The sequence below is a fragment of the Thermobia domestica genome, chromosome 10 (genome assembly GCF_964235325.1).
Source record: "Thermobia domestica chromosome 10, izTheDome1.hap1.1, whole genome shotgun sequence".
In the NCBI taxonomy this organism is placed as follows: domain Eukaryota; kingdom Metazoa; phylum Arthropoda; class Insecta; order Zygentoma; family Lepismatidae; genus Thermobia; species Thermobia domestica.
In genome coordinates, this window is record NC_137463.1 from 227,880,932 (window position 1) to 227,908,768 (window position 27,837).

General features: G+C 35.7%; 2 protein-coding genes across 2 annotated transcripts in view; one reads left to right on the forward strand and one right to left on the reverse strand.

Annotated features, from left to right (window-relative positions):
* On the reverse strand, nt 1-27,256 carry Tl (toll like receptor). Its single transcript, XM_081729163.1, has 2 exons — nt 26,960-27,256; nt 1-4,472 (listed from the first exon to the last, which is right to left on the reverse strand). Exon 2 carries the CDS (start codon nt 4,385-4,387, stop codon nt 1,286-1,288), a length of 3,102 nt encoding a protein of 1,033 aa, XP_081585289.1. The 5' UTR covers nt 4,388-4,472; nt 26,960-27,256; the 3' UTR covers nt 1-1,285.
* Nucleotides 1-27,837, forward strand: part of Lerp (lysosomal enzyme receptor protein) — a 502,993-nt gene that overhangs the window by 258,402 nt on the left and 216,754 nt on the right. The window lies entirely within an intron of this gene.

Genomic DNA, 27,837 nt, shown 5'->3' on the forward strand with positions numbered 1-27,837 from the left:
TTTTTAGAAAATGGCACACGTTTATTTTACAATCTGAGTATACTGTCTCTTTATGATGCACACATTTTTTTCAATCTACAGAATTATACAAATTTACACTTTTTTCAAGTGATTTTCATGCTGTAATAGAAAAGAGAGCTGCCACTGAATGACATACCCTTAATTACTATCGGCAAAATGTCTTTTATAAAAATTATACATAAGTGTCGATTGTGGAAATGTATATATTATTTACATTGCAGAATTATGGCAAAATACATACTATGAATATTTGATTATAATGAGACTTCTGTCTGTTGTATGAAACTTTGGTACGTAATAAAGTTTATTTTAATAAGAAAATGTAATTATGTACGCATGATTCAAGTCTTAATTTACCCACTATACATTTTTCCTTCTCTTCAAGGAAAACTTAGTGTTGTGAATGACTAAGTATTTAGTACTGGAATATATTCCTAACTAATTCTAGGATCCAGTCTTTCTTATATATGAATCGGCAAGAGGGAAATTAAACATTTCTAAACCAGAGAAATTGTAAATTACAAAGACATATGTGTTAAGACTGCCGAAAGAACAATACGATGCGTACATCAACTAACATTGTCAGACTTTCACCGGTTTGCTTCTTACTGATTCACAAAGTACTAACACAATATAGACAGTGATTATCTACAAAGATGTACAATTTTGAAATAGCAAGATGATTAATTATTGGAAGAATATATCCAAACTATTTACTTGTATATTATTTTGGTTAAGATATTTTCGTCTTAAATTATTGTTTTCTTTTTTTTGAATTTTACATTGAACACCTGGACGAAATAAATATTGAAAAATTTTATCTCGTAAATAGAATCTACACGTCATTCTCTTAAGTAGATACATAATAAGAATACATATTTAAAGTTCCGTGTGTAATAAATATTGAAAAAAAAATCAGTCTTTCATACTTCACAATTTTGGAATTCGCACACACTCACACACATCTTTATGTACATTCATACATAATTTTGTATACTGGCACTTTCGTTTTTGTTTTAATAAACTCTCAGATCTGCAGTTTAGTCTACCTTGAGCAGAGTTCAAAGGTTAAAAAAAAAACATTTTGTACCACATCAGCATTTCAATATGGCATAATCAGAAATGAGCCTCTAGCTGCGTATCCTGAGACCTTTACTAAAGCTTTTAAATGTCTTTATATGAATTGAGCTGCTACCGTCTACAGGACGTTATTATCACAACCACCAGAACTCGTGATGTTCACACATTTATCAACAATGAAATGTCATGCAGGTACCTGATGTGCTTGTCCGTTAGCTATAACAGGAGGAATATCCGCTCGGATAAGTTCCAGTTTGTCCTCCAGTGGACCACCTCTTCTTCTGCCGTGTTTAGCTAGTTCAGGTGGGTGTGGCAATGCGTAACGTAGTTTGTCCCAAAACCAGGGATCACCCCACTTGACGTATGTGTTCATAGTAAGATAAGCACGCAATTCAGGATCGAGGTTTTCGAGTGGACCCACATCACCGTACAGTATAATAATCACTCGCGCTCGTTTTTCAGTTAGTGCTTGACAGTGCGCAGTACGAAACTCCATACGTCCCCATACACTTTCAAGAAAATTCGGTGACAATACTACTACTGTTCGTCGAGAATCTTCAACAGATCGCGCTATCTGATTCGGTATCCATTCACCAGCAATCCAATCTCGATAATGGAGACACAATTTAAATGGAATATCACCTCTTTCCAGTCCCGGCACAAGCTTGTTGACAACAAATTCTTCGTCTTTATGTGAATAACTGATAAATGCATCATAAAGCTTGTCTTTATCTAGTTCTTCTTCAGTCACAAACCATAAACACAAATGTCTTGCGTATAACCACACTTTCACCTCTTGTTGGTAGCGATAATATAAAGCTGCCAAAGTTCCTAACACCACTCCAAATATCGCTATTGTAACACATGCCACAATTACGGCCATAGATACAGGGCACAAATCACTTGCAGTAAGAAGAGTAAATTGTTGTTTGTTTTTAACACAAGTTACATTAGCAAGGTGTGGTATTTGCTTAAAACGAGCTTGTATGAAATTTAAGAATGGTAATGCTTCGCAATTGCATGGCCAAGGGTTACCATGAAGAGAAATTTCTAGGGACAAAGGGGGTTTCGTAACGTTCAAAAAGTATTCGATTAAGTTGTTGCTGAGATACGATAAATTATTATAACTTATATCTAAAACTTTCAGATTTGGTGGTAAAGACGATACATTTATGAAAGATATATTATTATTCGACAAGATGAGATGAGTTACCGGTTCATAAGTCTTCGGAACATGTAGAGGAAGTGCTGATATGAAATTATTTTGCAAGTACAGTTCAGTGTGGTTTATACCCTTGTGGTATGGAAGGACCTTTGGTAACTGAAGGAGATTAGCTCCTCGACAATTCACTATCAACGCTTTGTCTGCAGCTCTATATGAACAATGACAGCTGGAAGGGCAGTTATCAATAACAGAACAGGATAAAGAATAATCTATTCGCAATATAGATTTGCCTGCGAGTGCAGGTGGTTTTGCACAAGATAAATTTCCTGGAATGATGTCTACGAAATTTTTCACTTCAGGGGGCATTTCATTGTGCAAGTAACGCCATAAATCATATGCCAGGCAGTCACAGTTAAGTGGATTGTCATCTACATATACTTTGATATGCCTTCCACTGTTCTGTTGTTGGTGATGAACAAACAGCTGAGCTTCTTTTAAGTCAATAAGTGAGATGTTATTATGTCGCAGATCGACAGAGAGATCGGTTGACAAAAATTGTAGATCATGAATACTGATCTGGGTGATGTTATTGTGGCTTAAATTCAATGTTCTAAGTCTAAGCATTGTCAGTTGCCAATCTGAGTATATTTCTGTGATGCGATTATTGTCTAGCCAAAGCATTTCTAAACTTATTAAATGCTGTAGTGGAGAGTAAGGACCTAATGGATCAGGAATTTCAGGTGGTGTAAAATAAATTTTATTATTTGAAAGACGCAACGACTTCAGTTTCTGAGTTTCCCTAAAGGCATCGTAATGAATAAAATCTATATCATTATTTTGAAGCTCCAGGCGCTGTAGTTTACTTAGACCACGGAACAAAATATCAGAAATTTCAGTAAGATGATTGTGACCCAGTAAGAGAATTTCAAGTTTTCTGAGTCTATTAAATGTCGCATTGGGAATTTCGTGAAGATTATTGTTGCTCAGATCTAAGTTAAGAAGCTCGTGCGTATCAATGAATAAGTTTTCGGGTAGGTCTGAAATGTTATTTCTTTCAAGTGAAAAGTTAGTTAGCACTATTGTACCTTCCAGCATTCTTTTAGGCAAAGACTGAATACCACACCTATTTAGATAAAGCTCTTTCAATTTAGTTAAATTGCTAAATATACCATCCGGCAAAATGAGCTGCTGGCGATTATCAAAGAAACGAATGCGTTCGAGGGATGTAGTCTTTTTGAACAATTCTTCCGGTAGAACAGAAAAATTATTTCCGTAGAGACTAAGGTTTTTTAGATCAGTTAAAGGATCAAATACATCGGAGGGCAAAGATGTAATCCCGTTTGAGTTCAGGTCCAGTGACTCTAGCTTTATGAGGTCTCTAAAAACTTCTTTCGTCAAATTTCGAAGTTTGTTTCTCCATAAATTGAGCAACCTGAGTTTAGTTAAATTCCAAAATATTTCTGTAGGTAGTTCTTCGATATCATTTTTGCCAAGTTCCAACACGGTAAGATTGGGGGTATGTTGAAAAAACTTGGCTGGCAGGCGTACTTGATTGTCTCTTAGATCAAGCCATGTAAGATTCTTCATGTCAATAAGGAGATCTTCTGGTAGATCACTGAATCCATTTTCAGAAAGAATTAGCTTCTTAATACCATATAAACCTGATAGATGTTTAGTTTCTAACGAGATTCCTGGAATGTACTTCATCCATCGAAATTCTAATATCTGAGGATCCGTTGCTCTTATTGCATTTACAATGTCAATTAAGGGGTGGTTTGGGAGAGGACATAAGCGGAATTGAACTGTCTTTACCTTTCCTACATGTAAATCTTTGAGTAGAGAAAAATCGGACCACACAAAGTTCGCAGAACACTGAATGTACACATACTCTTCCTGTTTTATGCTTACACTAATCAGATTTTCTCCAATACGAGGACAGCTGAGCTCGTGGTCACCTGAAGGGCTTAGATTACAGCTGCATGCAGAAGGGCACTCCAAACTCCTGCTAGATGCTCTGTTCTGTGACGGTGAATTATCTCGTAGTGTCCTTGAAGCCTTTATGTTATAGGCTATACTGATAATTAAAATCAGTACAGCAGTACTTATGTCTTGTAGTAGCATGTTGCAATATAAGTTACGGAAGACGTTAAATATCCATTGTTCTTGTATATCCTTCACTTGAAATTGTTCCTGCACCAGCGTTATCCTGCAAAGAATAAAACACAGTAATGAAAATAGAGGTGTAATTATTGACAAAATACATATTTATTTTATTTATTACATTTCTGTCACGGTAATGTTAGTCGTAATTTTAAATCCAAATTGCAATGATAAAATAATGTTTTTCAGTCAATCATCGCATAGGGAACAAGTTTACGTTACGGGGATGTCCTAACAATTTCGCGTATAATGTTCTTAACAGACAGGCATGTAGCCAACAGGAAACACAGAAGTCAGCAACACCTTAGAATTGCAAAGAAAATAGTGATTTTCGAACGTGGATTTAATTACTTTTCATAGTAAAACTTCTACAAAATGTTAACAACGTACAATACTTATTCAACTATCAGATCAAGGGCGGATCCAAGGGGGGCTATGGGGCTATAGCCCCCCCCCTTGACACTCAGGTTTACACTGAATAAAATGGGCTTCAATTCTGCTTTACACTGGATAAAACGGCAAATTATGGTTTAGCCCCTCCCTTGATCATATCCTGGATCCGCCACTGTATCAGATGATATAATTAATCGATTACTGCTTTCTGTTTTCTACCAAGTAGAAGAACTTTATATTCTTATAGATTTTTTTAAAAACTCTTCTCAAATTTGAAAAAAAATAAGCATATATTATCATAAATTTAAGTAACCACGAGATAAGTATATTAAATATGTTAGTTTTTGTTGGGGGCACGATGACTCAGTGGTAGAGCGCTTATCTCTGGTGCGTGGGCTCCCTGGTTCGATCCTCGGCCAAGTAAGTTTCTGGTGAACAACATCGTGTCCGTGAGTTTTCTCGGAGTACTTCCGTTTCCCCTCACTTTCTCATTCCACCAATTCTTCCATTATTATTCACTTGCTTTAATCATCGTCTGCCTTAGCCTAAAAGGCATAACTTTGGACGTTCAAACGAAATATTTCATTTTTAAGTTTCTATTGTTAACATTAAAAGAAACAAAGAAAGGAAAACATATCTTCGAGATAGTGATCTCAAGGTAGTTTGTTAGCAGTTATGATTTAATCCAAATCACAGACTTTTCTTTGATAAGCAATTCCTCGAAAATTCTTTATGACTATTTCATAGTATTTTACAGTTACTACAACATTATGTTACCGAACGTTCGACTGTTTCTTTCTCTCTTTTTTTTTTTTTTTTTTCTATTCTGAAAATTTACGGAAAACATTTTACAAACCAATGGCAACATTCAGTGGAAGAACATTGAAATTTGAAGTCATTATAATAATAGCTCGGATTCCACATTTAAATTCTAGGTCCACGTCTCGCATAGCCTCGTACCGAAAGGGCACGTTAAACTCAAGCTAATAATAATATAGTAGAGTCCCTAAAACTCGGCAACACCCTGGCAGGGCGAAAGAAACCCCGCGCACAGACCCGTTCAAGGTCATTGCACTAGCATTTCCAAAGTCGTCTAGTTAATTTTCATTATAGACGGCTTTATTGCTTCCTAAAGTATTTTTCTGAGGTCTGTCTTATCAGGTAAATTACTGTACAGTACGTATTCATTAATATTAATTTTCATTTTCATGTATAGTAAAGGCTCTATGCCTTCATAAAGTACGTACTTTTCCTTTGTTTAAGGGTAATTGAGCAGTTTATTTTCTGTTACATTCTCAAGCAACCAATACATGCAAGTACCGGTACAGTACTGTATTTCCTGAGGAAACACTCGTACTTACTCTTTTTAAACCCCATTATCGATAATCCGGCATTTTCACAAACTCGGTCACCTCTTGATCCACATTTCGCTATTCAACCTAAGTAGCTTAAAGGATAGAAGAATTGTACATTCTCTTATTATTTTAAGAAATATATTGACAAATAGAATTAATAGTTCAACACTGTTGCTACATATCCCTTTCTATATACCAAGATATCGCTCCAGAAATCAAAATATCTCTTATATACTTATGTCGAAAAGTTCAACTCATGCACACTCACCTATTATACGAATGCTGAGAGTCTATAATAAATTAAATGATAGGATAGACCTATTTTCAGATGGAAAAGTTAAATTTGTTAAACTTCTCTATGAAATACTGAATAATGACCATGTATGATCTATTATTATTTGTTAAAAAATGAAATGAAATGAAATCTTTGAGTTTTACGTCCCACAGTTATGCCGGTTAGGCTAAAGGAGACGGTGATGAAGAGAGATGAGTGAAATGGTGGAATGAAGAAAGTGGGAGGAAACGGGAGAACATCGAGAAAACCCACGAGCACGGTGTTTGTCCACCTATTATTTGTTAACGTACTGATATATATTATATATATGTATATTATTGTTCTCGTGGCTGGATTGTACATTCTTTCCTTTTTATTTTTTAGTATTTTTTTCTTTTATTTTTTCTCTTTCCATGTTTTATTTTTCTTCTTTGTAAAGTCATGTTACCATCAATTATGTAAGTCAAGAAGGTATGTTGTGGGTGTATGCCTGTGTACTTTCATATAAATAAATAAATAAATAAATTAGGCCGAGTTTGCGGGACTCTACTGTAATAATAATAATAATAAGAAGAAGACTGATCAGTGTTGAGACTACCCCGATACGTAGTTAATGAAATCTTAAGATGGATAGATGGTAGCTCCGTGGTAGAGCACCCGCTTTGCAAGTATTCCTCAATGTACATTCATTATATTCTTTGGAAACTAAGTTAATTTAGAACATAAGAGAAGTATTCGCTAAATAATTCACAAGTAATATGTGCATCACAGCTAGAAGAGATAACAATAGATAAATGTGTTATATTTATATACAGAGCGTTCAAAAAGTCTCTATACACCTGAATTGTCACATATTCAAGGCAACGAGAAAATTATTTTAGTCAAAATTTATTATATTTTATGGCATAAAAGCACCATGTACAGGGCGTAGCATATACACACACATTTTAACACACATTTTCACAGCAAATGTTGGAAATGTCCCCCATGAGCCTCCAAACATGCTTGCATACGATTCAGGTGTATAGAGACTTTTTGAATGCTCTGTATATATATATATATATATATATATATATATATATATATATATAGGGTAAATGTGCCAGTCCTCGACCACCTAACTCATTTTCTTATGGTCCTTAATCGTTTTTCACTCAATGGAACAACTTAGGAGGATGCAAGTAGCTCACATGTGTTCCTAAAACTATATTTTATCTATACTTTATCCAAAACTGAGATAACTTATACCATTTATGTAATATTAGTCGGAGAAACACCAGTAACTGATTTCTTTTAGTGCTCGACCATTTTTCGTTAATGTTCGACCGCCTACTGTTTAGTCATCGACCACTACTCGGTTAATGTGATTTTAATTACAGCATGAAGGCTAAAGCATAACTTTACCAAATTAATAGCATCTGTAGATGTTACATCATTAGTTTTTCAGGTATTACTTCGCAATTTCGCACAATAGTCGCTGAGATAAAGTAATTTTGTGATAGTTTTGTCAAGAAAGGGACCACCAAATTCATTTAAGGTTCAGTGGAATGCAGCACCAAACATGCTTCGTCTTCTCTGGGTTGAAGGGGTATAAACCCCATCTTCTAAATTCGTTTTTAATTACTAATTGTGGTGCTACCTTGTATATCACTCTTTTAATTAATAGTGCAGAAATGACACGTGTAACATTTTACTCAGTTTCCATGTAGAACTCTCGAAAACGATTTGAACACTGATACGTCGCAGTGTTGAAGAATATGTGTGCTGTTTGCTGGAAGGCAGTAGAGTACTATAGCATGGCTGGAACAAAATTCGCTGACTTCCATTGCCAAGTGAGTGTTGTGGCCGTCGATTAGCAGAAGGACTGGTTTCTTAATAGACGGATCATTCACCCATTTTAGGAAGCCGTTTGCTATCCATTCGTAGTGTTTCACTTCGCATCCAGCCACTATCTAACCTGACCTGCCTATGAAAATATCTGAAGAAACTGCATTGATGACGTCCTTTGCATTGAAGATGTCTTACATACAGATATACGACCATTGGAAATACAATTTATCCTGCTGCGGAAAAAGTGCAAAGCAGTGTTAATGTTTCTTTCTGCTTGCCCTTCACCTCGTACATATTTTTCCACGCTTTGGACCCCAACGCCTTTCCTGGTTTGTAACACAGTTGAAAGCTGGATTCATCAGCATTAATTCGCTCAGAATCATTTAGAATATCAGATTGTCCCGTTTGTTTTAAGTATTTCTCAAGGTCCTAAAACCACAAGCAAATGTTTTCCTCGGTTAGAGCGTACTGCGCCTTGTTCAAAGTTTAGGGACATAATTTGTGGGTGTCTCCTCAAGTAAGTGTAGTATCAGGTTTCACCAGCTCGATTGTCTTTGAACGGCGTTTTGCGTTTTTCTGAATCGACAATTTTTTAACACTGTTCAGAAGATCGTATTTCTTCTGTAGAAAGCCCTGTTGCTCACATTAAGGAGCCAGTTTGCTAATCCCTCCTCTTCTTTCTGTGTTAGGTATGGTTCTGGATTTATTTTTCGCTTTTTGGGACTGTGACCATGAAATTTATCCATCAGCGTTACCCGAGGAATTCCATAGATTACTGATGCCTTTCGTATGGAGCGTTTTTTTTTCTTTTTCGGTAAGCCTCCAGAGCTTTTTGTAGATCCTCGTTTGAATAATCTGGCAGTTTAAGCTTAGGCCTACTCACTCATTATCTCTGAAAGAAACAAAAATTCTTAAGCACATGCAAGGAAAACAGAAGTATTCCAGACGTGAGCTGATAGTAGCTATTCCGCTAACAATATTTGAATGCGTTCCACGACGAAGCGAGAATATTGTAGTTCAGTATTAAACGAATTAGACCAAATATAATAAATTTATTATTCAAATTAAATGTCATACCCTAACAGTGCCATTAATTTTCCATGAAAATGTTGGGAAACTACATGAATATTCAGTTACTTGAATTTGAATTTATTTTATGGCCTTTAGGCATCTACGGTTCCGACCGGGACAGGGTGGGGAGAGGATGTTAGAAGTTAGACGGCCAGGGTATATTTTGAAGATACCATCCCAGCATTTCCCTGGTGTGAGTGAGGAAAAACCCGAAAGAACTCAGTCAAGATGGTCGACTGCTGGGATCGAACCGAGGATCTACCGAATGCAAAGCCAACGCTTTACTATTGTTTTCAAAGTTTGTCTCAGCCGAGACACTAAGCCTGAATGCTCCTCGAGCCAATTGGAGGTAATTGACAGGGACACAAACACAGACATATCGAGGACAATTAAAAATACCCTTGCTCTTGAGAGGGATTCGAACCCTCAGTAGATTGCCTCTTCACCATTACCACTGAGCCACGGCCATTCGGTGAATATTCTTGTATTAACGGTAAGACTCAGCAGAATATTATACAAATGTAAATTGATCACTGGATTAGTGTTTGAATCAAGAAATTCTGCGAGAAAATACAAACGCAAAGCATGGTCGGACACAGAAAGAAACAGCTAATCTTCAACCAGTACAAATGTATTACGAAAAGTAGTGGTCGAACACTAGTAAATGTTTTCGTATTCCATTATAACTTCAGAATTGGTAACTAGGCACTCATTTCATGCAGATGAATCGAAAGTTAGTCGTTATTGATATTTCTACAATTTTTCAGTGCTCGACCACCCTGTGGTCGAACACTAGTTAACAAAGAATATTTCATAAGTCATTGTCCGACCACTACATTTTATTGATTTATTCTCCATACCTTACAGTTATCACTAAAATTTAATTACTAAAATGTGCTCTACAGTTCCATGTAACAGAATAATATGTGCATTTCTTACCTGGTGAGATAAAACTATGGAAAAGCACGAAACACAGGGCGCTGTCGTTCCCATTTGCAACAGATTAAAGTTGTCGAAAACTCAGTGCGTCTTCCGTAGGCATACATTTGATTGGCTATTACCGAATGCATGTGCAATATATTTTGACAGTATCTTTGTGATTGGTTCAGAATAAGCTGCAATTCAATTATAACGGAAAAGCATGCTTTTTTTTATCGGAAAATAAGTCTAATATATGGTTTTAAAGTGAAAAGTGGTCGGCAACTAGGGGGTGGTCGAAGACTGGCACAACCACCCTATATATATATATAGGGTGAATGTGCCACTAGTCAGCCCCTCACCGGTAGTCAGCCACTTACGCATTTTCGAAACAAAAATAAGAAAACGTTACGTTTTGACCCTTATCAATATGAAGCTTAGCATTTAGACATTCATCCTCTACACAACCGATCACATGTCACACCGAAATGTCACCTAGTGTCGCAGCAATAGGTGGACAAAGAAGACGCTATGTTGTAATGCGTGAATCTGCTACGTAAAAAATAACAGATGAGACTTTTTGTTACAAGTGTGTATTTGTTATCTAATGTAAAAATAATAAATGTTCTTTTTATTTTTTAATTTGTATATATTAAGGAAATGAAAACAGAAAAAATATTTTTGTAGATTTTGAGCATTTCGTCTGTATAGGGGGGGCCGAGTACTGGAATTGAAAAATGAGCGATTTTCTAAAGGTCAGCCCCCGGGGCTGAGTACTGGAATTATCGCATGTGTGTGCAATTTCGCCCATCACATGCCCAGACCTAGTATTCACTTCCCTTCCGTTAATAATATACAGCATGACTCACAAATCTTTGTTTTTCCAGTAGTCAGCCCCGGTAGAAATGCAAAGCCCGAATACTGGTGCCTCGAAAACCAAAAGTCAGCCCTGTTGGTAATTTTACTGCAATTTTAAATATCAACATCCAAATTTGCTAAAACCAGGTTCCCACTTACTCATTTCATGTAAGTAAACATAAATGAATTAAAAAGGAAGAAAAATAGAAGTTCAGAAATGAAAACGGTGGTCAATTCACCAGTACTTAGAAGAGTCTCTCTACAATGCACAGAGGGCTGTAGAAAATGGAATGATTATACGTGAAGCTGGCAGAACATTCAATGTTTCTCGCAACGCACTGCAAGATAGGATTCATGGTCGAGTACATGAAAAGAAAAGGAAAATGAGACAGATCCAGTGTTAACACTACCAGAAGAAAATAAGCTAGTTCAGTGAATTACTGAAATAGCCAAAGTTGGATTTGGGCAAAATAAAATGGATATATTGAATACAGTATAAAATTGTATAAATTGTTCTTACGAGGAAACCCAGAATTAGTTTGCAGAGTTCCCGAAGGCAAGAGCAACAATCACCGAAGAATTTATTCGGAAGTGATTGAAAGAACTCGAGAAGTACCTCCAAAGCATTAACGCATCCGATATTCTACAAGATCCCACCCGAATCTTTAGTGGTGATGAAACCAGTTTTAGCCTTTGCCTCAAAACTGGTAAAGTTATCGCATCGAAAGGTTTGAAAAATATTTATGAAGTCCGACGTGCAATTAACAAAGAAACAATCACTGTTCTTCTAGTTTTCTCTGCAAACAGCGAAACTGTATTTCCAATGGTTATTTTCCCGTATGTTAGACCACCGCGTGATATCATAAAAAGTATGTCAAAGGTCTGGTTTTGGGGAAGATCAGAAACAGGCCAGGATGAGGATTGATATTTTTTATGAGTACATTGTAAATGGTATAAACAAATGGCTGGAAGAAATAACGTTAAAAGACCAATAATTTTATTTGCTGAAGGGCATCGCACACATCCAACTATGGAACTTAATGTGTTTTGCATCGAAAACTGAATAATTCTATATGCCTTACCACCTAATACAATACACATTCTTCAGCCAGCAGATGTTAGTGTCTTCAATTTCGTCAAGATAGAATGGAAGAAGACAGTTCCCAAAAACATAAATAAGAGTGTAACAAAATCTCACTTCTCTTCACTCTTGTCAACGGTATTACTACCGTTCTTTTCTCTCTGATTCAATTAGAAATGGTTTCAGGAAATGTGGCTTGTGCCCTTTCAATGCAAATGCTGTAGACTACTCTAAACGCATTAAAAATAGCTTCGTGAAAAGACGTTTCGAAAAAGATTGCAGTGTATCGGCTGACATTAATTCACAACACTTTCAATCAGCTCAGTCAGTGATTTCATATGTAAGAGAAAGGTGTAGATGGTGAAACAGTGTTAAGTGATATCGAGGAGGAAGCTTTGATTCATAATAATTCTATTGAAAGAATTGGGAATTTATCAACTGTTAGTAACATCAAAGAAAAGCAGCGCCGAATTTCAACTCTGCTCATCTGCGAGTTGATTTCCTCGCAGATTCCTTCTCTATTTCCTTGTCAAACAGATCGTACTGAAATATTGGTCCATAATGTAATGGAAGATGGTACGATGTTTTGAAAGATGGTACATTACTTCAAGTTAAAAGCGCCAACGTTAATATTGAGAACAGTCATAGATAAAGCTCCCGAAGAGAGTTCAAATAACAGTAGACAAATCTTACCAAATTTTGAAAATAATTTATTTTAGCCAGGACCAATTGCGAAGACTTCAAAGAGGAAATGGAGCAAAATAAATTACCAAGTGCCATATCGTCAGATGAATAGAGAAATATAATAATAGCCAAGATCTTAGAACGGAAGATAGCAATTGAAGATAGTTTTTTTTTCTTTTTGCGTTTTCTAACTTTTAACTGGAGTGATCAAATAATATTTTGATATACTGGTCATGAAATTTGGCTATGATCTAACAACTTTAGTTCTATTTGAAATGTTTTAGCTTCATGGTTGCTTATATTTTTACGAAGGGTGCGCTCAATGCAATTTTGTTCCTATTTTTCCGAGAAATATATAATGTGTTTTTTTGTTAAACAATTATAACGTAATCTGTTATATTTGTAGTGTCATGTAGCAAAATAAAAAACGCTCGATGATATTACATCTGTTTTTATTATTAGTTTCGAATTTTGTTGGCTGACTTTAGGTTCGTTAATGGCTGAGTTCTAGAATGTAGTGGCTGAGTACTGGTATTTTTCGGCATTTTTAGGAAATTTATAAATATTGTTAAAATCCTAAAAATGACATTAAAAACACTCCTTTAATTGTAAACTAGACTAAATAATGAATACATATATCATGAAGAAGTCTCATTCTGTTCAAAATTAAAATCAAAAATAACATTCAAACATAAAATTTGAGTTAGGAGGCTGAGTACTGGCACATTCACCCTATATATATATATATATATATATATATATATATATATATATATATATATATATATATATATATATATATATATATATATAAACAATAAATAATCAGTTTGTTTCTTAGCAATAAAAGAGAGAAAAATTAAAAACGTTCCTGCTTCTGCCTTTTAGGCTAAACGGGATGGATTAATGAAGGTGCATAATAATGGAAAATTGCTGGAATGAAAATGATGTTGAGATTAACGTCCCTTTTAGCAGCGAGGCTATATGAGACATGTATCTCCTGATTAACGTGGAATCTGACCCACATGAGCTCACATCGGGAATCGAACCTGAATCTCCCACGCCGAAGGCGCATACACTAACCGCTTAGCCACGAAGGAGCTCAGGAATGAAAATGTGGTAGAATTCTAAGAAAATCCACGGACGCCATGTTGTCCACCACAAACTCACGTGGCCTAGGATCAAACTAGAGACTCCTCGTACTAGAAGTGAGCGTTCTACCATTGAGCAAGTGTGCCGCTATCACAGCCACACAAAAAATAAAATTTCTGTGCACTGAACCCTAGGGTATGAATTCGATGCATTTTGTTACACAGAATCCAAATTTCGAATCCCCAGGATGATTGACCATGTCAGTTTTTTTGTTATGGGCGAAAAACTGTCCTCCCTATTCAAAATCACGCAAGTTTTTCGTAAAAAAACAAAATTGACGCGGCCAATCGTTCTATGATTTCGAAATTTGGATTTTGTGTAACAAAATACATCGAATCTATACCATGGGGTCCACTGAACAGTTTTTTTTTTCCATAGGTGTATTACGTGCATTTTCTATACCCAAATTGCCTAAGTTTTTCGCCCATAAAAGAAATCGACACCGTCAGTCGTCCTGAAGTTTCGAAATTTGGATTCTGTGTAACAAAATACATCGAATCTATGCTTTCGGATCCGGTGCAGAAGGACTTTTATTTGTGTGTGTGGGGGGGAGGGCTGTGTAATCAATAAAAGGAATACATTTAGAGAAAGAGTACTATGAGTATTTGCCATTATTTAAAAAAAAAAGAAAAAGAAAGAATCCGGAGGTAGAAGCAATAGGAGTTGAGTATTGTAATTGAAGTATCAATTTAAAAAAGGATATCAAATGAAGTATAAGCAAAGTACCTAGTGAGAGCCAGCAACAAACTAATACAGCGATTTATATCAAAAGTGTGTGAAGAATAGCCATCTAACTGTTATTTACGGGAAACTATACCTGATTGATATTGATCGTGATGAAAGAAAACCGTTATAAAAGCTATTTCAGTTGAGTTCATAATTTCTGCACAGATGCGTAGTTACTAGTGTGTGAGAATTATACTGTATTTTTTGTTATATTCATATATATATATTTTCAAAAAAGTTCTTGTAGCTGTGTAATAAATTCTAATTATCTGTGTATAGTTAGATTGTGTTTATATTAGTACTGATATCATTGAAGTCATGTTCAAGGTCCTTCTACCTTTTAATGTTACATGAAGTCTCCTTGAGGATACCACTCTGGGATTTTTCCTTGTTCTTGATTTTCATTAGCAATCTTTGTCTTCGAAATATTGAAATAAAAACCCGGTCTGCGTGTACTGTAGTTTTTTTATTATTATTTTATTTTATTCATAATATTAGAGAGAGCCGATACGACTATGAAGCTAATATCATGAAGTTTCTGTAGTTCACGGTTGAACCTTCATATTTCTTACGATAGGATTACTAGGGACGAAGAAAGGGAAGAAAAGAGCTATACTGAAGGTAATTTTCAAAAGTAAGTTTCGTTTCATACGGTGGCCTTTCCCTCCAAAAAATTATACAAATTCAATACTTCAATATTGAGACCCAAAGTAGTAGGTCTATAACTGCCAGATCCTATTCTTCGGATGCATAATTCATATTACACTTTCTCGTCATCTCTTATGCAATTATTATTACACGTATAGGACTCAATATTGAAACGGTAGATGTACTTGTTTTTATCACTTCCGGCCGCAGTAGAACAGTAAGAGCTTAAATGTACTGTATTCTTGGAATCTGAATCCATATTTTATCGAAGTCTCACTACATATATAGTGAGACCTCGATAGCTCGAAGCTGAAGGGAACAGATAAAAATTCGAGTAATCAAGGTGGCCAGTACTCCTAGATACCGAGGTTCTGCATTCTTCATGAAAAGTGACTAATATAACCTCTATAATTCAAAGTTTTCTTCATTCAACCTCTATAATTCGAAGTTGTAAAAGTTCCTTAAATTAAATAAGATTACTAACTAGTAAATATAAAACTAGACATGAGTAAGACACAATTACAGTACTCATTAGCAACAGTGACAATTACGTAAAAGCATTATCCTTCATGTATCAGAGTATGTTTTCTCTTATAAAGTAGCTTCTAATCAATTCACTTTTCTCGGTCAGTACTGAAAATTCTTTTCCCCACTCAGAATCCAGTCTGAAACTAAAAGGGCGTTACTATCATTCGGATAGGCACGAACACTTAATTTGCGAGATAGTGCTTACAGCTACAAGAAACCAAGTTTTTACATTTCACTTCTATTTTAAAGACTGAAGAACCCTGTGAGAAGTGAACATAAATTAACAAATAACCTAGACAAGACTCGAACCCGTAGCTGACCCAGCAGTTATATGTTCAATAGATCAACCTTATATATTTCTACAGTTAATATAAAATGTTGCCTTCTCTTGGAGGGAACAAAACTACTTTAAATTTGTTACATACTACAGAAACCAGTGTACGCCTTAATTTGTAAATGATAAAATTGCTATTCATTGAAAGTTGATTGTCTTTACCTCCTCAAATTCTATTGATTTTCATGTTAAGGGCCAAAACAAACCCATTTTCTGTATGGATTGTATAGTTACCAGTGGATGGGCAAATATGATCCCTGTTGTCCCCGACATAAAATCACATTCTTTAGTCGTCTACGAGCTGAGAAATTTTATGGAAACGAACAGTTTTGCTGCTAATTGTTTTATGAGTTATTTTATATATAACAGAACAAGCTTAAAATAAACCTATTTAAACCTTACAATAAACAACCATAGTCTTGGCTTCGAAAATAACTACAGGATTGAATAAAAGAAAATGTTAACACTCAAGGAAAAAAAATCATGAGTGCTCTACGACAATTAAGGAAACCACCTTTATTGGTTGGCTGCTCTATGTGAGATGTTACTGTATATGAAGCACACGCAATCTTCGTCTGTTATCAAAGTCTGTTTTCTCCACAGAAAATATTAAACATTTATTCAGAGGAATCTTAGAGAAAAGCATCTTCCCCTTATTTAATCATTACATTTCGCTGCTCTCTCCATTCGCCGAAGGCTGGCTTCAATCATGTTCTCAATACTAACGATCAATGAATATATATGCTATAGGATAGGTTATGAACAGAAAGTGCTTATTAATTTACCATATATGTCACCTGATCCTTCCACTATTGTTTTAACATTATTATCTTTTATTGCTCTTAGCTGAAATGAAATGAAATCTTTCCGTTTACGTTCCACGGTTATACCGACTAGGCTAAAGGAGACGGTAATGATGAGAAATTAACGCAATGGTGGAATGGATAAAGTGGAAGGAAAGGGAGAACCACGAGAAAACCCAGGCATACGGTGTTTCTCCACCACAAAGTTCACTTGGTACGAGCTGGAATCGAACCAGGGACCCTAAGCACCAGGAGTGAACACTCTACCACTGAGCCACCGCGGCCCCTCATTAGTTAAATAGTTAATGATTACATGTAAGGAAAATCTTAATACTAGAAGTAATTTGGGAAAATAATCCGTTTCGTGCTGTTGGGGAAAGCAAATATGCATTCATAGCAGGGGCGGATCCAGGACGGACTTCTGGGGGGTGATACTGGGGGGGGGGGTTATAGTTACTTTTAAGAGCTCCAAACTCTGGGATGAGTTTTATTTATATATAAAATAATAAAGTTTCCTCTTCTGAGGGGGCAATCTTCCCCCGGATCCGCCCTTGATTCATAGTTACTAACTGAATAAACCTAAGGTTCCTGAGATCGTTTTAGATAGTGCATACATACGGAAAATGATGAATACTTATTGATGTTAGTAATAGTGTACTTCATTACTATTCTGGTAAGAGTCACCAGATATAGATGAAGCTTCAACAGAAAAGCTGCTTGATAAGTCAAGTGCTACTCCCTGCAGAATCAAACACACAAAAGCAATATTCTTATTCACACTCACTTTTTCATTATAATTTGACAGCACATTTTTCTGCCATAACACTTTTTTTTTTTTGTTTAATCGAGAATTCTTTTGCATCTGTGATCACGGATCCTTTCAGAATATACAAATTATCCTAACATAATAACATCTTCATTGAAGAGAGGAATCTATAAATCGACGGTTTGCCACATGCCTTCAGGGTGATGGGATTTTCTGTAACTCTATTACGGAAGAAATGTAAAAAGCAAGTGTGAATTGATTAAATGAACAATTGGGATAACCAGGATATTCACTTGAAAGAAAGAAAAAAAAATGTAAACTCCTAAGATAATGAAAGGCCTATGATAATTATTGACTAAATTTCCAGTTCGAACATCGTATTGATAGTAGTAAGGTAGGTGAAGAAGAGTTCATTGAACTAGACTGAACTGAATACAAGGAAAACATGACCGCTCCAACAACTAGATGGTAGGAGCAACTTTGGAAGCTTTGGTTGAGGTGCGTTTTTGCTTCAGTTGCGAACATTGAGCCCAATTAATGGACTGAACACGTTCTGTTTCAAAAGCCATACAGACTTATGATGAGCGGTTTAAGTTCAACAACAAGCGAAATCAGTTCCTGGAAATTGCACAAATAGAGCACACAGTGATTAACATGCAATGATTTATCTCAGCTTTTCTTTCGACCTTCAACTAGTAAAAATTATTCTTTAGAGAGTTATGGAAACGTTTGTTTCAAGTTGCCTTTTATCCATTGGTTAAAACTTTACGTTATAGCTCTACGAGAGTGGTTTCATTCGAAAGCTTTTTATTAAAATGATTCATAACCCTACAATGATTAGCATGGTGCAGCAGCTTTTTAAACAAGACGTTCTTAATCATATATACAGTGGCGGATCCAAGGGGGACTATAGCACCCCCTTGACGCTCAGATATACACTGAATAAAATGGGCTTCAATCCTGCTTTACACTGGATAAAACGGCACAATATGGTTCAGCCCCTCCCTTGATTATATCCTGGATCCGCCCGCATATATAAGTTAAATGAAGTAGACAAGATATTTTCACCTGAGTTCATTGCGTTATTGCTTACATTTTTTTTTCTCGCCTACAACTAACGTATTTCCTACGTTCAATCAGCTGTTTTCTCCAAATACTATTGTCTTGTTTTACAGCCATTTCGAAATATGTAAAAATTTTACTGACCATGATAAAATTTAAAATGTAACTTTCACGTTCAGATTTTCTATGTTTACTTCGAAAAGTCTTCATTATACATATGACATAATTCAGAACCATAGTTTTTATCTTTTTTAAAGATGGATCCTCTACAGTTATATAAGGCTGGTGTTATTTTGTGCGTAATTTATGAAACCACCTTGTTACTGTGGGAGGTAATTTCTGCAGAAACAATTTTTGCTCGTGTTCGGCAGCTTTTCCGCAGCACATGTTTCCCAATTTGGGACTTCTCACCTTTTTTCTTTCTTTTTTTTTGGGGGGGGGAGTGTTGTAAGCCTGACCCAAAATAACTAACTATACACAAAAATTACCTCGAGGAAACTTCAAGTGTTAATGGGTTAATCATCGTAGAGTTCCATAAAATTTGAAGAATAGATATATATGTTTTTAGCATAAATTTAAAGAATCTAATTAAAGTGCCACAGAACCAAGGTAAGTGCAGGGTATTTAAATCCGACTATCAGTGTGTTAAAAATATTAAATATATTCCAGTAAATTATCTCTATCATCAGAGGTTTGTATTCTACCAATTTATCGTTAAGGATGTGAGGCTCTCATAACGCTTTTCCCAATTCAGATCTCAAGGAATCTATCATCAGTGTACTGTAAGACATAAGGCTACGATAGTCGTAGTTTTATTTCCTATACACACTTACATATTTGCAACATTTATTTCTCTGTTAAAATTAAAATTAATGTTTCAGACAAAGCGTTAGCAATATTACTGCTTCATAAACAGATACAATTTGCTGCCTTTATTACGTCGGCGATACAGGCGGTCGCACAGCCCTTCTGGTTTAAACAAAATGTATTGTGTATAAAAACAAATTGAATATACGTAAAGAAGCACGGGGAAATCATTCACGCCAAACATTTTGATAGCAGTGATTGTTGGAAGGAAACACGAGTTTTTTTTTTTATTATTATTATTACATATAATCATTTATAGATAATACTAGGTATTCTGTTCACATTCAGAATGTACAATTAATATTTTCTTTTTTTTTTTTTTTTCTTAACCATATATAAAGCTTTTTCAAGTGATCTAGAAACAGGTTCACTATGGCTAAAGCAGTATCGTCTACAGAATATCAGCTTTGAAGGGAAGTTTCAAACTGACTAAATTAGGATTAACTTTTTACATTTTATATATGCAATTATGAAATGCATTGCAACATGACAATAATAACAGAACACATTTTTAAACTAGCATTCACACCTCTAATATGTGATGAGTATCCTGTTACCTCGTGCCTATTTGAATCGATACGACCAGTTTGTTATAATGATCCTCTATTCAGAAATTTGCAGATAAATATATTTAGATACTCGTGTGGTAAATTAACTCATTCAGCATTGAGGGAGCACGGTGGTCTAGTAGTAGAGCGTTTACCTCTAGTGTGAGGGATCCTTGGTTTGATCCGATCCAGGCCATATGGAGTTTGTGGTGGACAACATTGTGTTCATGTAGATTTCCTTTGGATTCTTCCGTTTCCTCACATATCTCATCAACTCTTTCACAATCGCTCATTTCCCTTAATCATCTGTTTTCTTTAGCCAACAGGGCATAACGTGGGACGTAAAACTGAAGCACTTAATTTTTTCTTTTTCAGAATTGCTACCAAGATAAAATTTCACCTGTTTATTAAATATTGTAAACATCAGTTGTCACGGTTGACCCTGAAGTCAGTTTACGGATTCTTAAGCCCTTCTCCCCTCTTTTTCTAAAAATCCTGCAGATGCTACTGATTTGGCTAAGTTCTTAATAAATGAATATTGAGTAAGTTCAGGAAGCGAATTGAAGTTTACCGGTCTACATTCTTTGTTATGAGAACTTTGGGCTTTAACGAAGGAATAATAATTATTTTGTTGAGATATAAAGGAAACAGGGCTATATAAAAACCCAGAAGATCATGTTTTCACATTTTCATTGTTCGTACTTACGTTAAAGCGAAGGCTTTAGTTTTACTGCAAACTACTATTTGTGTGTAACGCTAACATGCACTATAATTTTCAGCAACGTATGTTTATTAACACCGGAATTTCACGTACAATAAATGACGTCATCTTAACAGGTATAAAAGAATTTGACCTTGCAGTAAAATCCTGTTTTGAAATCAGATGGCTCTTGTGTTAGATATGATTTCTGATTTCGGCAACAGTGGAGGTGTGTTTTCCAATGTCATGCCTCCAAAATTCGTTCTCACACATCAAGAGACCAAGGGCACAGGTCAGGAAGGGGTCTGTTAGGTTCTTTTAAGTTGCACTTTCTGACAAAAAAGCTATTCTGAGTAAATGTTATCTTAATGGTTAGTTCTTTCATTTATTAACTAAGTTACAATCAGCCTTTTATATTGAAAACATCAACAGAGGACAGGAGGAAGAAAATTGCCTGGAGCAATGATTCTCAACTGAGGATCGCAAAGTTTTAATACCATACTGAACTCTTACAATAAATTCAGTGATTTGTTTTAGATTGGTTGGTTGATTTGGGAGTTCAGCGTCAAGTGCAGCACCAAGGCTTATGAGACACTCTCAATAAATGTAGTAGGCCTATAAAATTCCTTACAAGTAAATTTCAATTCCCTGATACAGGTCCTGTCATCTCTGTAAAATTATTTAAACAGGTGAACAAAATATATTAATCGTTGATAGATGGTGAAAGATGACAGTTTGGATTTACAGAATGAAAGTTATTCTTTAAATCTATACTTCGAACTAGATTAAAAAAATAATAATAAAAAAGTCATAAACGAACTGGTAAGAAGTTAATACCGGTGACCGGCTTTAATAAAAAAAACAGCAACATTTCCGGCCAGGCCGATGAAAAACCGGACACTTGGCAAACCTACGCACCAGATGTAAGCGATCTACTACAGAGCCACCGTGTCCCCTATCAGAAGAGCATACTGCGGAATTTAATGTTGATTTCCAGCACCGAGGTTATATGAGATGCGGGACCAACTGCATAATGTGCTATTGAAACCACTACCTTGGCTTGCATCTAAACAAGCACCGAAAGTCGAACTTGGAGTCACATGTGTATCACAGAGGGGAACTCATAACAGGTAAATTATTCATTATTCTACAATGTAGAATCTACATAAAAAAAAAAGAAAGAAAAATTTCACGAAGTCCTGTTGAAATCCCATAACATTTAAAAAAAAAAAAATCTAAAATGTAGACAGTGCGCGTCTAAAGTTACATCATAATCTGAAAAGCATGTTAAACATGTTTGTCTGTATTATTATAATTTGTAGAAAACGTCCTTTGTTTTATTACCAATCAATATTAAATATAAAACAATGTCTGGGTGAGTGTTTCTCAGCTTTTTGCACAGAAAGGAGTCACATAGAACCATCAAATTTTACACACGGATACATCATCAGATTTAACCGCATACGAAGCCTTTTTTCAATTCTTGGCTCGAAGGGAATTGGCGGTGGGAGATCAGTATTAGTGAAAGTTCCTGGTTGTTTCTAAGAACGTTTTGTCTGTATGCAACGAACAATACAGGCTGTTTCAAAAGTCCCCTGATATAGGGTAACTTTGTTATCATCAGTTACAATAAAATGTAAGAGGGGAAACCGTTTCCAAATATAATGTTTTTCAATCTAAAGTGAAGGAATCTTTTTAAATCGGACGAGCTGTTTGGGCTGTACACTCTTTATGCGCCCAATGTTAAATGAAAATGCAACGTTGCCATTTACCTGGGGCTGGGGAAGGGAAGGACGGGACGGAAAGTGGACAAATTTTGTAAGAGCATAGTGAATGGGCGCATGTTTTTAAATGGGGACTGGCCATCAACACGTTAGCATAACAGACAGTAACTTAATTCACTTACGTTGTGGATCCAGGTAAATGTCAACGTTTCATTTTCATTTAACATTGGGCGCATAAAGTGTACAGCCCAAACGGCTCGTCCGATTAAAAAAAAAAAAAATCTTCACTTTAGATTGAAAACGCCATACTTGAAGACGGTTTTCCTTCTTACATTTTGTTGTAGCTCTGATAGTAACAGTTACCCTGTCAAGGGACTTTTGAGACACCCTGTATATATTTTATGTGTGGGATTACATAACAGGAGAGGATTAATGTGTTGCTCTGTTTATTTCACTCATTTCTTTATGAAATGAAATGTTTAAGTTTGACGTCCCACGTTTATGCCGGCTAGGCTAAAGGAGACGGTGATGATGAGAAATGAATGAAATGGTGGAATGAAGACAGTGGGAGGAAACGGGAGAACCCCGAGAAAACCCACATACACGGTGTTTGTGCACCACATAGCACTGATTTCTTCCCTTTCAGATATTTGACATAAAGCGTATCCGCCCTTTACAAAGAACAGACATTACAGCTTGTAAGTTGACCCGCCATCACTGCGGGTAATTTTCTTGTAATTATTTCAGGGTATCGTAACTGTTTTTTTATGACTGCTAGATCACGGATAATGGCCGATAATAACCTGTACCGTATTAAATTTAATAACTTGCTTGCGCTGCCATAATCGTGGGACGTAAAACTCAAAGATTTCATTTTTTGCTTGCGCTGAAATAGTTTCCATTGCGCATTCATTCTTTTTGTAGGCAATTTTAACAAACAGATTTTGCATGATTTATGCTACTGCTACAAGAAATAACTTGGTTATGTTCTTTCTTGGACTGTAACGCACAAGAAGTTGTTTCATGGTATTAGAAACAATACAAAACTACTAACTACTTGTAAAATTATATATTTGTACAGTAAATATTAAAAATTCTTCCTCATCATTAGATTTTATTTGGTCAGCAACCTCGAAATAAATTAGATAGTTGAAGCGTTTTACGATTAAAAAAAAAAAAAAAATCTGCCTTACGAAAGCAGTATTTAGATTAAATGAGCAGTCTCAAAGCTTTTAACAAATGAATATATAAGGGCGCTAATATGAGTACGAGAAATGTTAAAACAATTTTAAAACATAGTTACACGGTTTCCAGTATGCTGGTGAACAAGCACTCTTGAATAAGAAAAAAATTGAACACAAAGAACATTATTTAAGGGAGGCGAACAGAAAGTGAACTGATGTTTATATATAAAATACGAGCACTCGTTTAAATCATTAACACGATAGGAAGAGTACTGTCATAAAATGTGGTTACATGTTGTTGCTGGTGAGAAGTAAAAAAGTCATTTGGCGCCTAATTGTACTTCATGCATTCCAACAGCGGACACAGGAAATGCTCGTCTTGCGTAAGACACGTTTTCTTTTTCTTTTTTTTTTTTCCGCGACTGAATCACGTTGATGCTAAACAAAGTATCCAGGCGCTAGGCGGATGACATTCTCAGTAATTAAGTCCATTTTACTTGTGATATTTATCGACTGCTGCTTAAATTGTTTCTAAGGCACTTTAGATGTTCATTAAGACAGGTACTGACTGCAAATAGTCTTAGTCCCAGTTTCTGTAATTTTCATAATATTATATTGGAGTCGTACGGCTCATTTCAGCACCAATGCCAAAGTTCGTAAGATCTCGAATATGTGGTTACATTGGAAATGATGCTCGTGGATTTTCCACATAAATGAGGAAAATGCTAACCATTACTCCGCCAGAGAGCTCTTTCCACAATACTGTAGATAACATAGAGTAGTAGGCCTATCAGAAATTACGGTAGTCAAGTCCTGTGTATTTATTAGAACAAACAAATCGTACATGCGGCCCTGAGGTTCGAGTTCCGATTTAGACTTTCTTGGGTTGCAACACCTTCGTCTTATTAACAATATAGGCCAACAAATAAGTGTATGCGTTTACCGTTCTCATTCTCCTGTCAATAATTATAATATGTATTGACCACTTTATAACTGTTTATTTATGCCTAACATTAAATGTTCGGACTGAACACTTTAATATTACACGTTTACCTAGCATTACTAAATGAAAATTATTGAGTCAACAGACCAGAGATATGGTCAGTGGCATACGCAAAGGAGTGTTAGCGTACCGACTCCCGTGGAAAACGATAGGTGTAGAAAAATATGAAGACGGGAGATAGACCCAATTTGAAATACCGCGTACGCTGCTGGATAGAGTGATGATCAGGTTTTTTTTTTTTTTTTATCATCTAGGGTTTTAAAAAATGTGCGGGAGGAGGAGTGAAGGAATAGGGTTGAGAACTGTTTCGCTAATATCTAAAGAATGAGCGTGGTAACGTTATGCAACAACACAATAATAAGTTCTCTATAGGGTAAATGTGATTACATTTTGAACGAAAGTTCTTCCTGTTAGCTTTCTTTTATGAGTTTTCGAGACAGAAAACACAGTACCTAACCCTAGCAGATAAGATATATTATGTAGGTTATAGGAGAACCAAGTAATTATAGCTTAATTTTACACATATATTCACTTAACGCGTGAATGAATGTATTTCACCGCTGTAAAGATGCTTAATTTCCTCAGTGTGGCTCACTAGTGGAGTACTCATCTCCAGAGTTTCTTTCAGAAAAAAATGCTCCGGGGGAAAGACACACTTAGTATTCGGAGGGGGCACATATTATTTTCACACGGTACTATTCTATTTATTATTATATTATAGTATTATTTTGGTCTTCTCCGAGTTGGGGTAGGCAGTGCCCCCCAGAAATATATCTGGAAGAAACAATGCTCATCTCTGATGCGAGAGATCTCTGCTTCGATCCCACCCCATGTTTTGTAGTGGACAGCATCATGGCATGGGTTTTCTTAAGACGACTTGTCTCCTTCAATATTCTCATTCCATAAATTCTTCATAATCATTAATTTATCACATGTCTCCTTTAGCCTAAAGAGCATAATAGTGGAATTTATTTTACTACATTTTGAAAACTAGATTAATTTTACCTCAATATATTTTTAACTATAAATTTAATTTTCGATTGGTATTCGTTTGGATGAATTCGCGGTGATAGGCGTTTATCCTGTTTTATTTCCACGTTCAATGTTATTTGTATTGCAGCTGCTTGAGCAATTAGTTACAAAATATACTTTACAAGATTCAGCAGTAATAGTTGCATATCTCATTCTCAAACTAAGCTATAACGTACTGAGGAAAGAGTAACTTGGTATAAACAAGTTTAAACAACTTCCATTTTTACCATTAGTTAATTGGATTGAAGTTTAGCGTCTGTTTCAGTACCGAGGCTATATGAGATGTGGACCTGCTACAGCTAAAGAAGCTTGCCATATACGCTTCCGCCAGAAATCGAACTCGGGTCTTCCGCGTGGAAGGCTTGTAAGCTAACCATATAATCGCGAGGGTGCATTAGCATTGTTTAGTTTCACGTATAAATATCCTTCATGCTCAACTATAGCAGGCGTGGTTGCAGATTTGATTGGATGTACTATGCCTGCTATACAAACCGAAGCAATGGTTCATAATCCCACTTTAAGCAATAAGTCTCTGTCTCATATAGCTCCACTACTGAAAATAGAAGCTGTTATCTAGCTAATCAACCAAGGTAAATAGAAAATACTGGATATTTACCTCCCTACGACCTAATACTTTAAATTACACCCATGATACACAGACCCGTAACTCGACAGCACATTCGTCAGGAGGACAATTTGAATTGTACAGAATACATAATGTATTCTAGGCCACTACGCGGTAATATTTAAATGACAGAACATTTAGAGCATCCTACTGGCCTGACAGTAGCTAATTTCCCTAATGCTACAAAAGTTCAATGCCGGCTGCACTAATGCATGTTTAGATAATTTATTATACGAAGAAAACAGTTTATCGTGTTATATTGATAATGCTTTATATTGCAGATTTCTAAGAAGTGTTTATTGTAATGCATCACTTCGAAAGTAACGTTTGTTGTTCCACCGTTTCACTCAACAGGTGGCAAACCTACCTGTAGACTCAAGAGTTTCCGTTGAGTTACATCGTAAGAAACTTCAAAACTTTACACTGGAATCACAAAATTATTTGTCTTAATACTTAGCAGCAACAAACACAAAAACACACATCCACAGTACGCAAACATTTACTACATTCACATAGGACGATGACACAGAGATTAACATCATCGTACGATAGGTCTACTTTCACCACCCTCTCACTTCACCATTCTCGAGCAGACTGCTTCTCTGAATCGCGACGGCCAAGCCAACGTCAGTAAAGATGGTATGGTAAAAGGAAATAAGCTTGTTCGTTGACTCAGCCAGCGGCACACCAATAACAACTCCGCTGGAGTGAAGAATTCGATTCACTATATGATCAGTGATTTTGTCACTGGTTTGTGGAACGAACTATTATGGTATCACATTGCTATTTTATTTATTTACATTTATAATGCAGGTAAAACTCAGTCATTCTGATATCCCCGATATACTTTACCATATATATATAAAAAAAAATATTTTTTAATGTAAGAAGTTACAATCATCTTTAACTTATATATAAATATAGGGAAAGGGAGTAAATAATACAAACCTAATGAAATAATTTAAATTTAAAATGTAACTAATCCCTTACTGCTTACAAAATGTTAGGGAATTAACAGAAGATTGTTTTCTAGACATATCTTATAGAACATGTGATGATGTCGCAACCTAAAAGCTACAAAGTCTCTTTACTAGCATTTTGTAAGTGGTAATTGAGCTACGAGTATTTAGCAAAATTATTTTTTGTTTTTCTAGTCAGGGACGTAGGCAGGGTGTAGGTCATAAGGATACAGACCCCCCAAAATTCAACTTTTCTGTAAATTTAGTCTAATTTTAGGGGCGATTT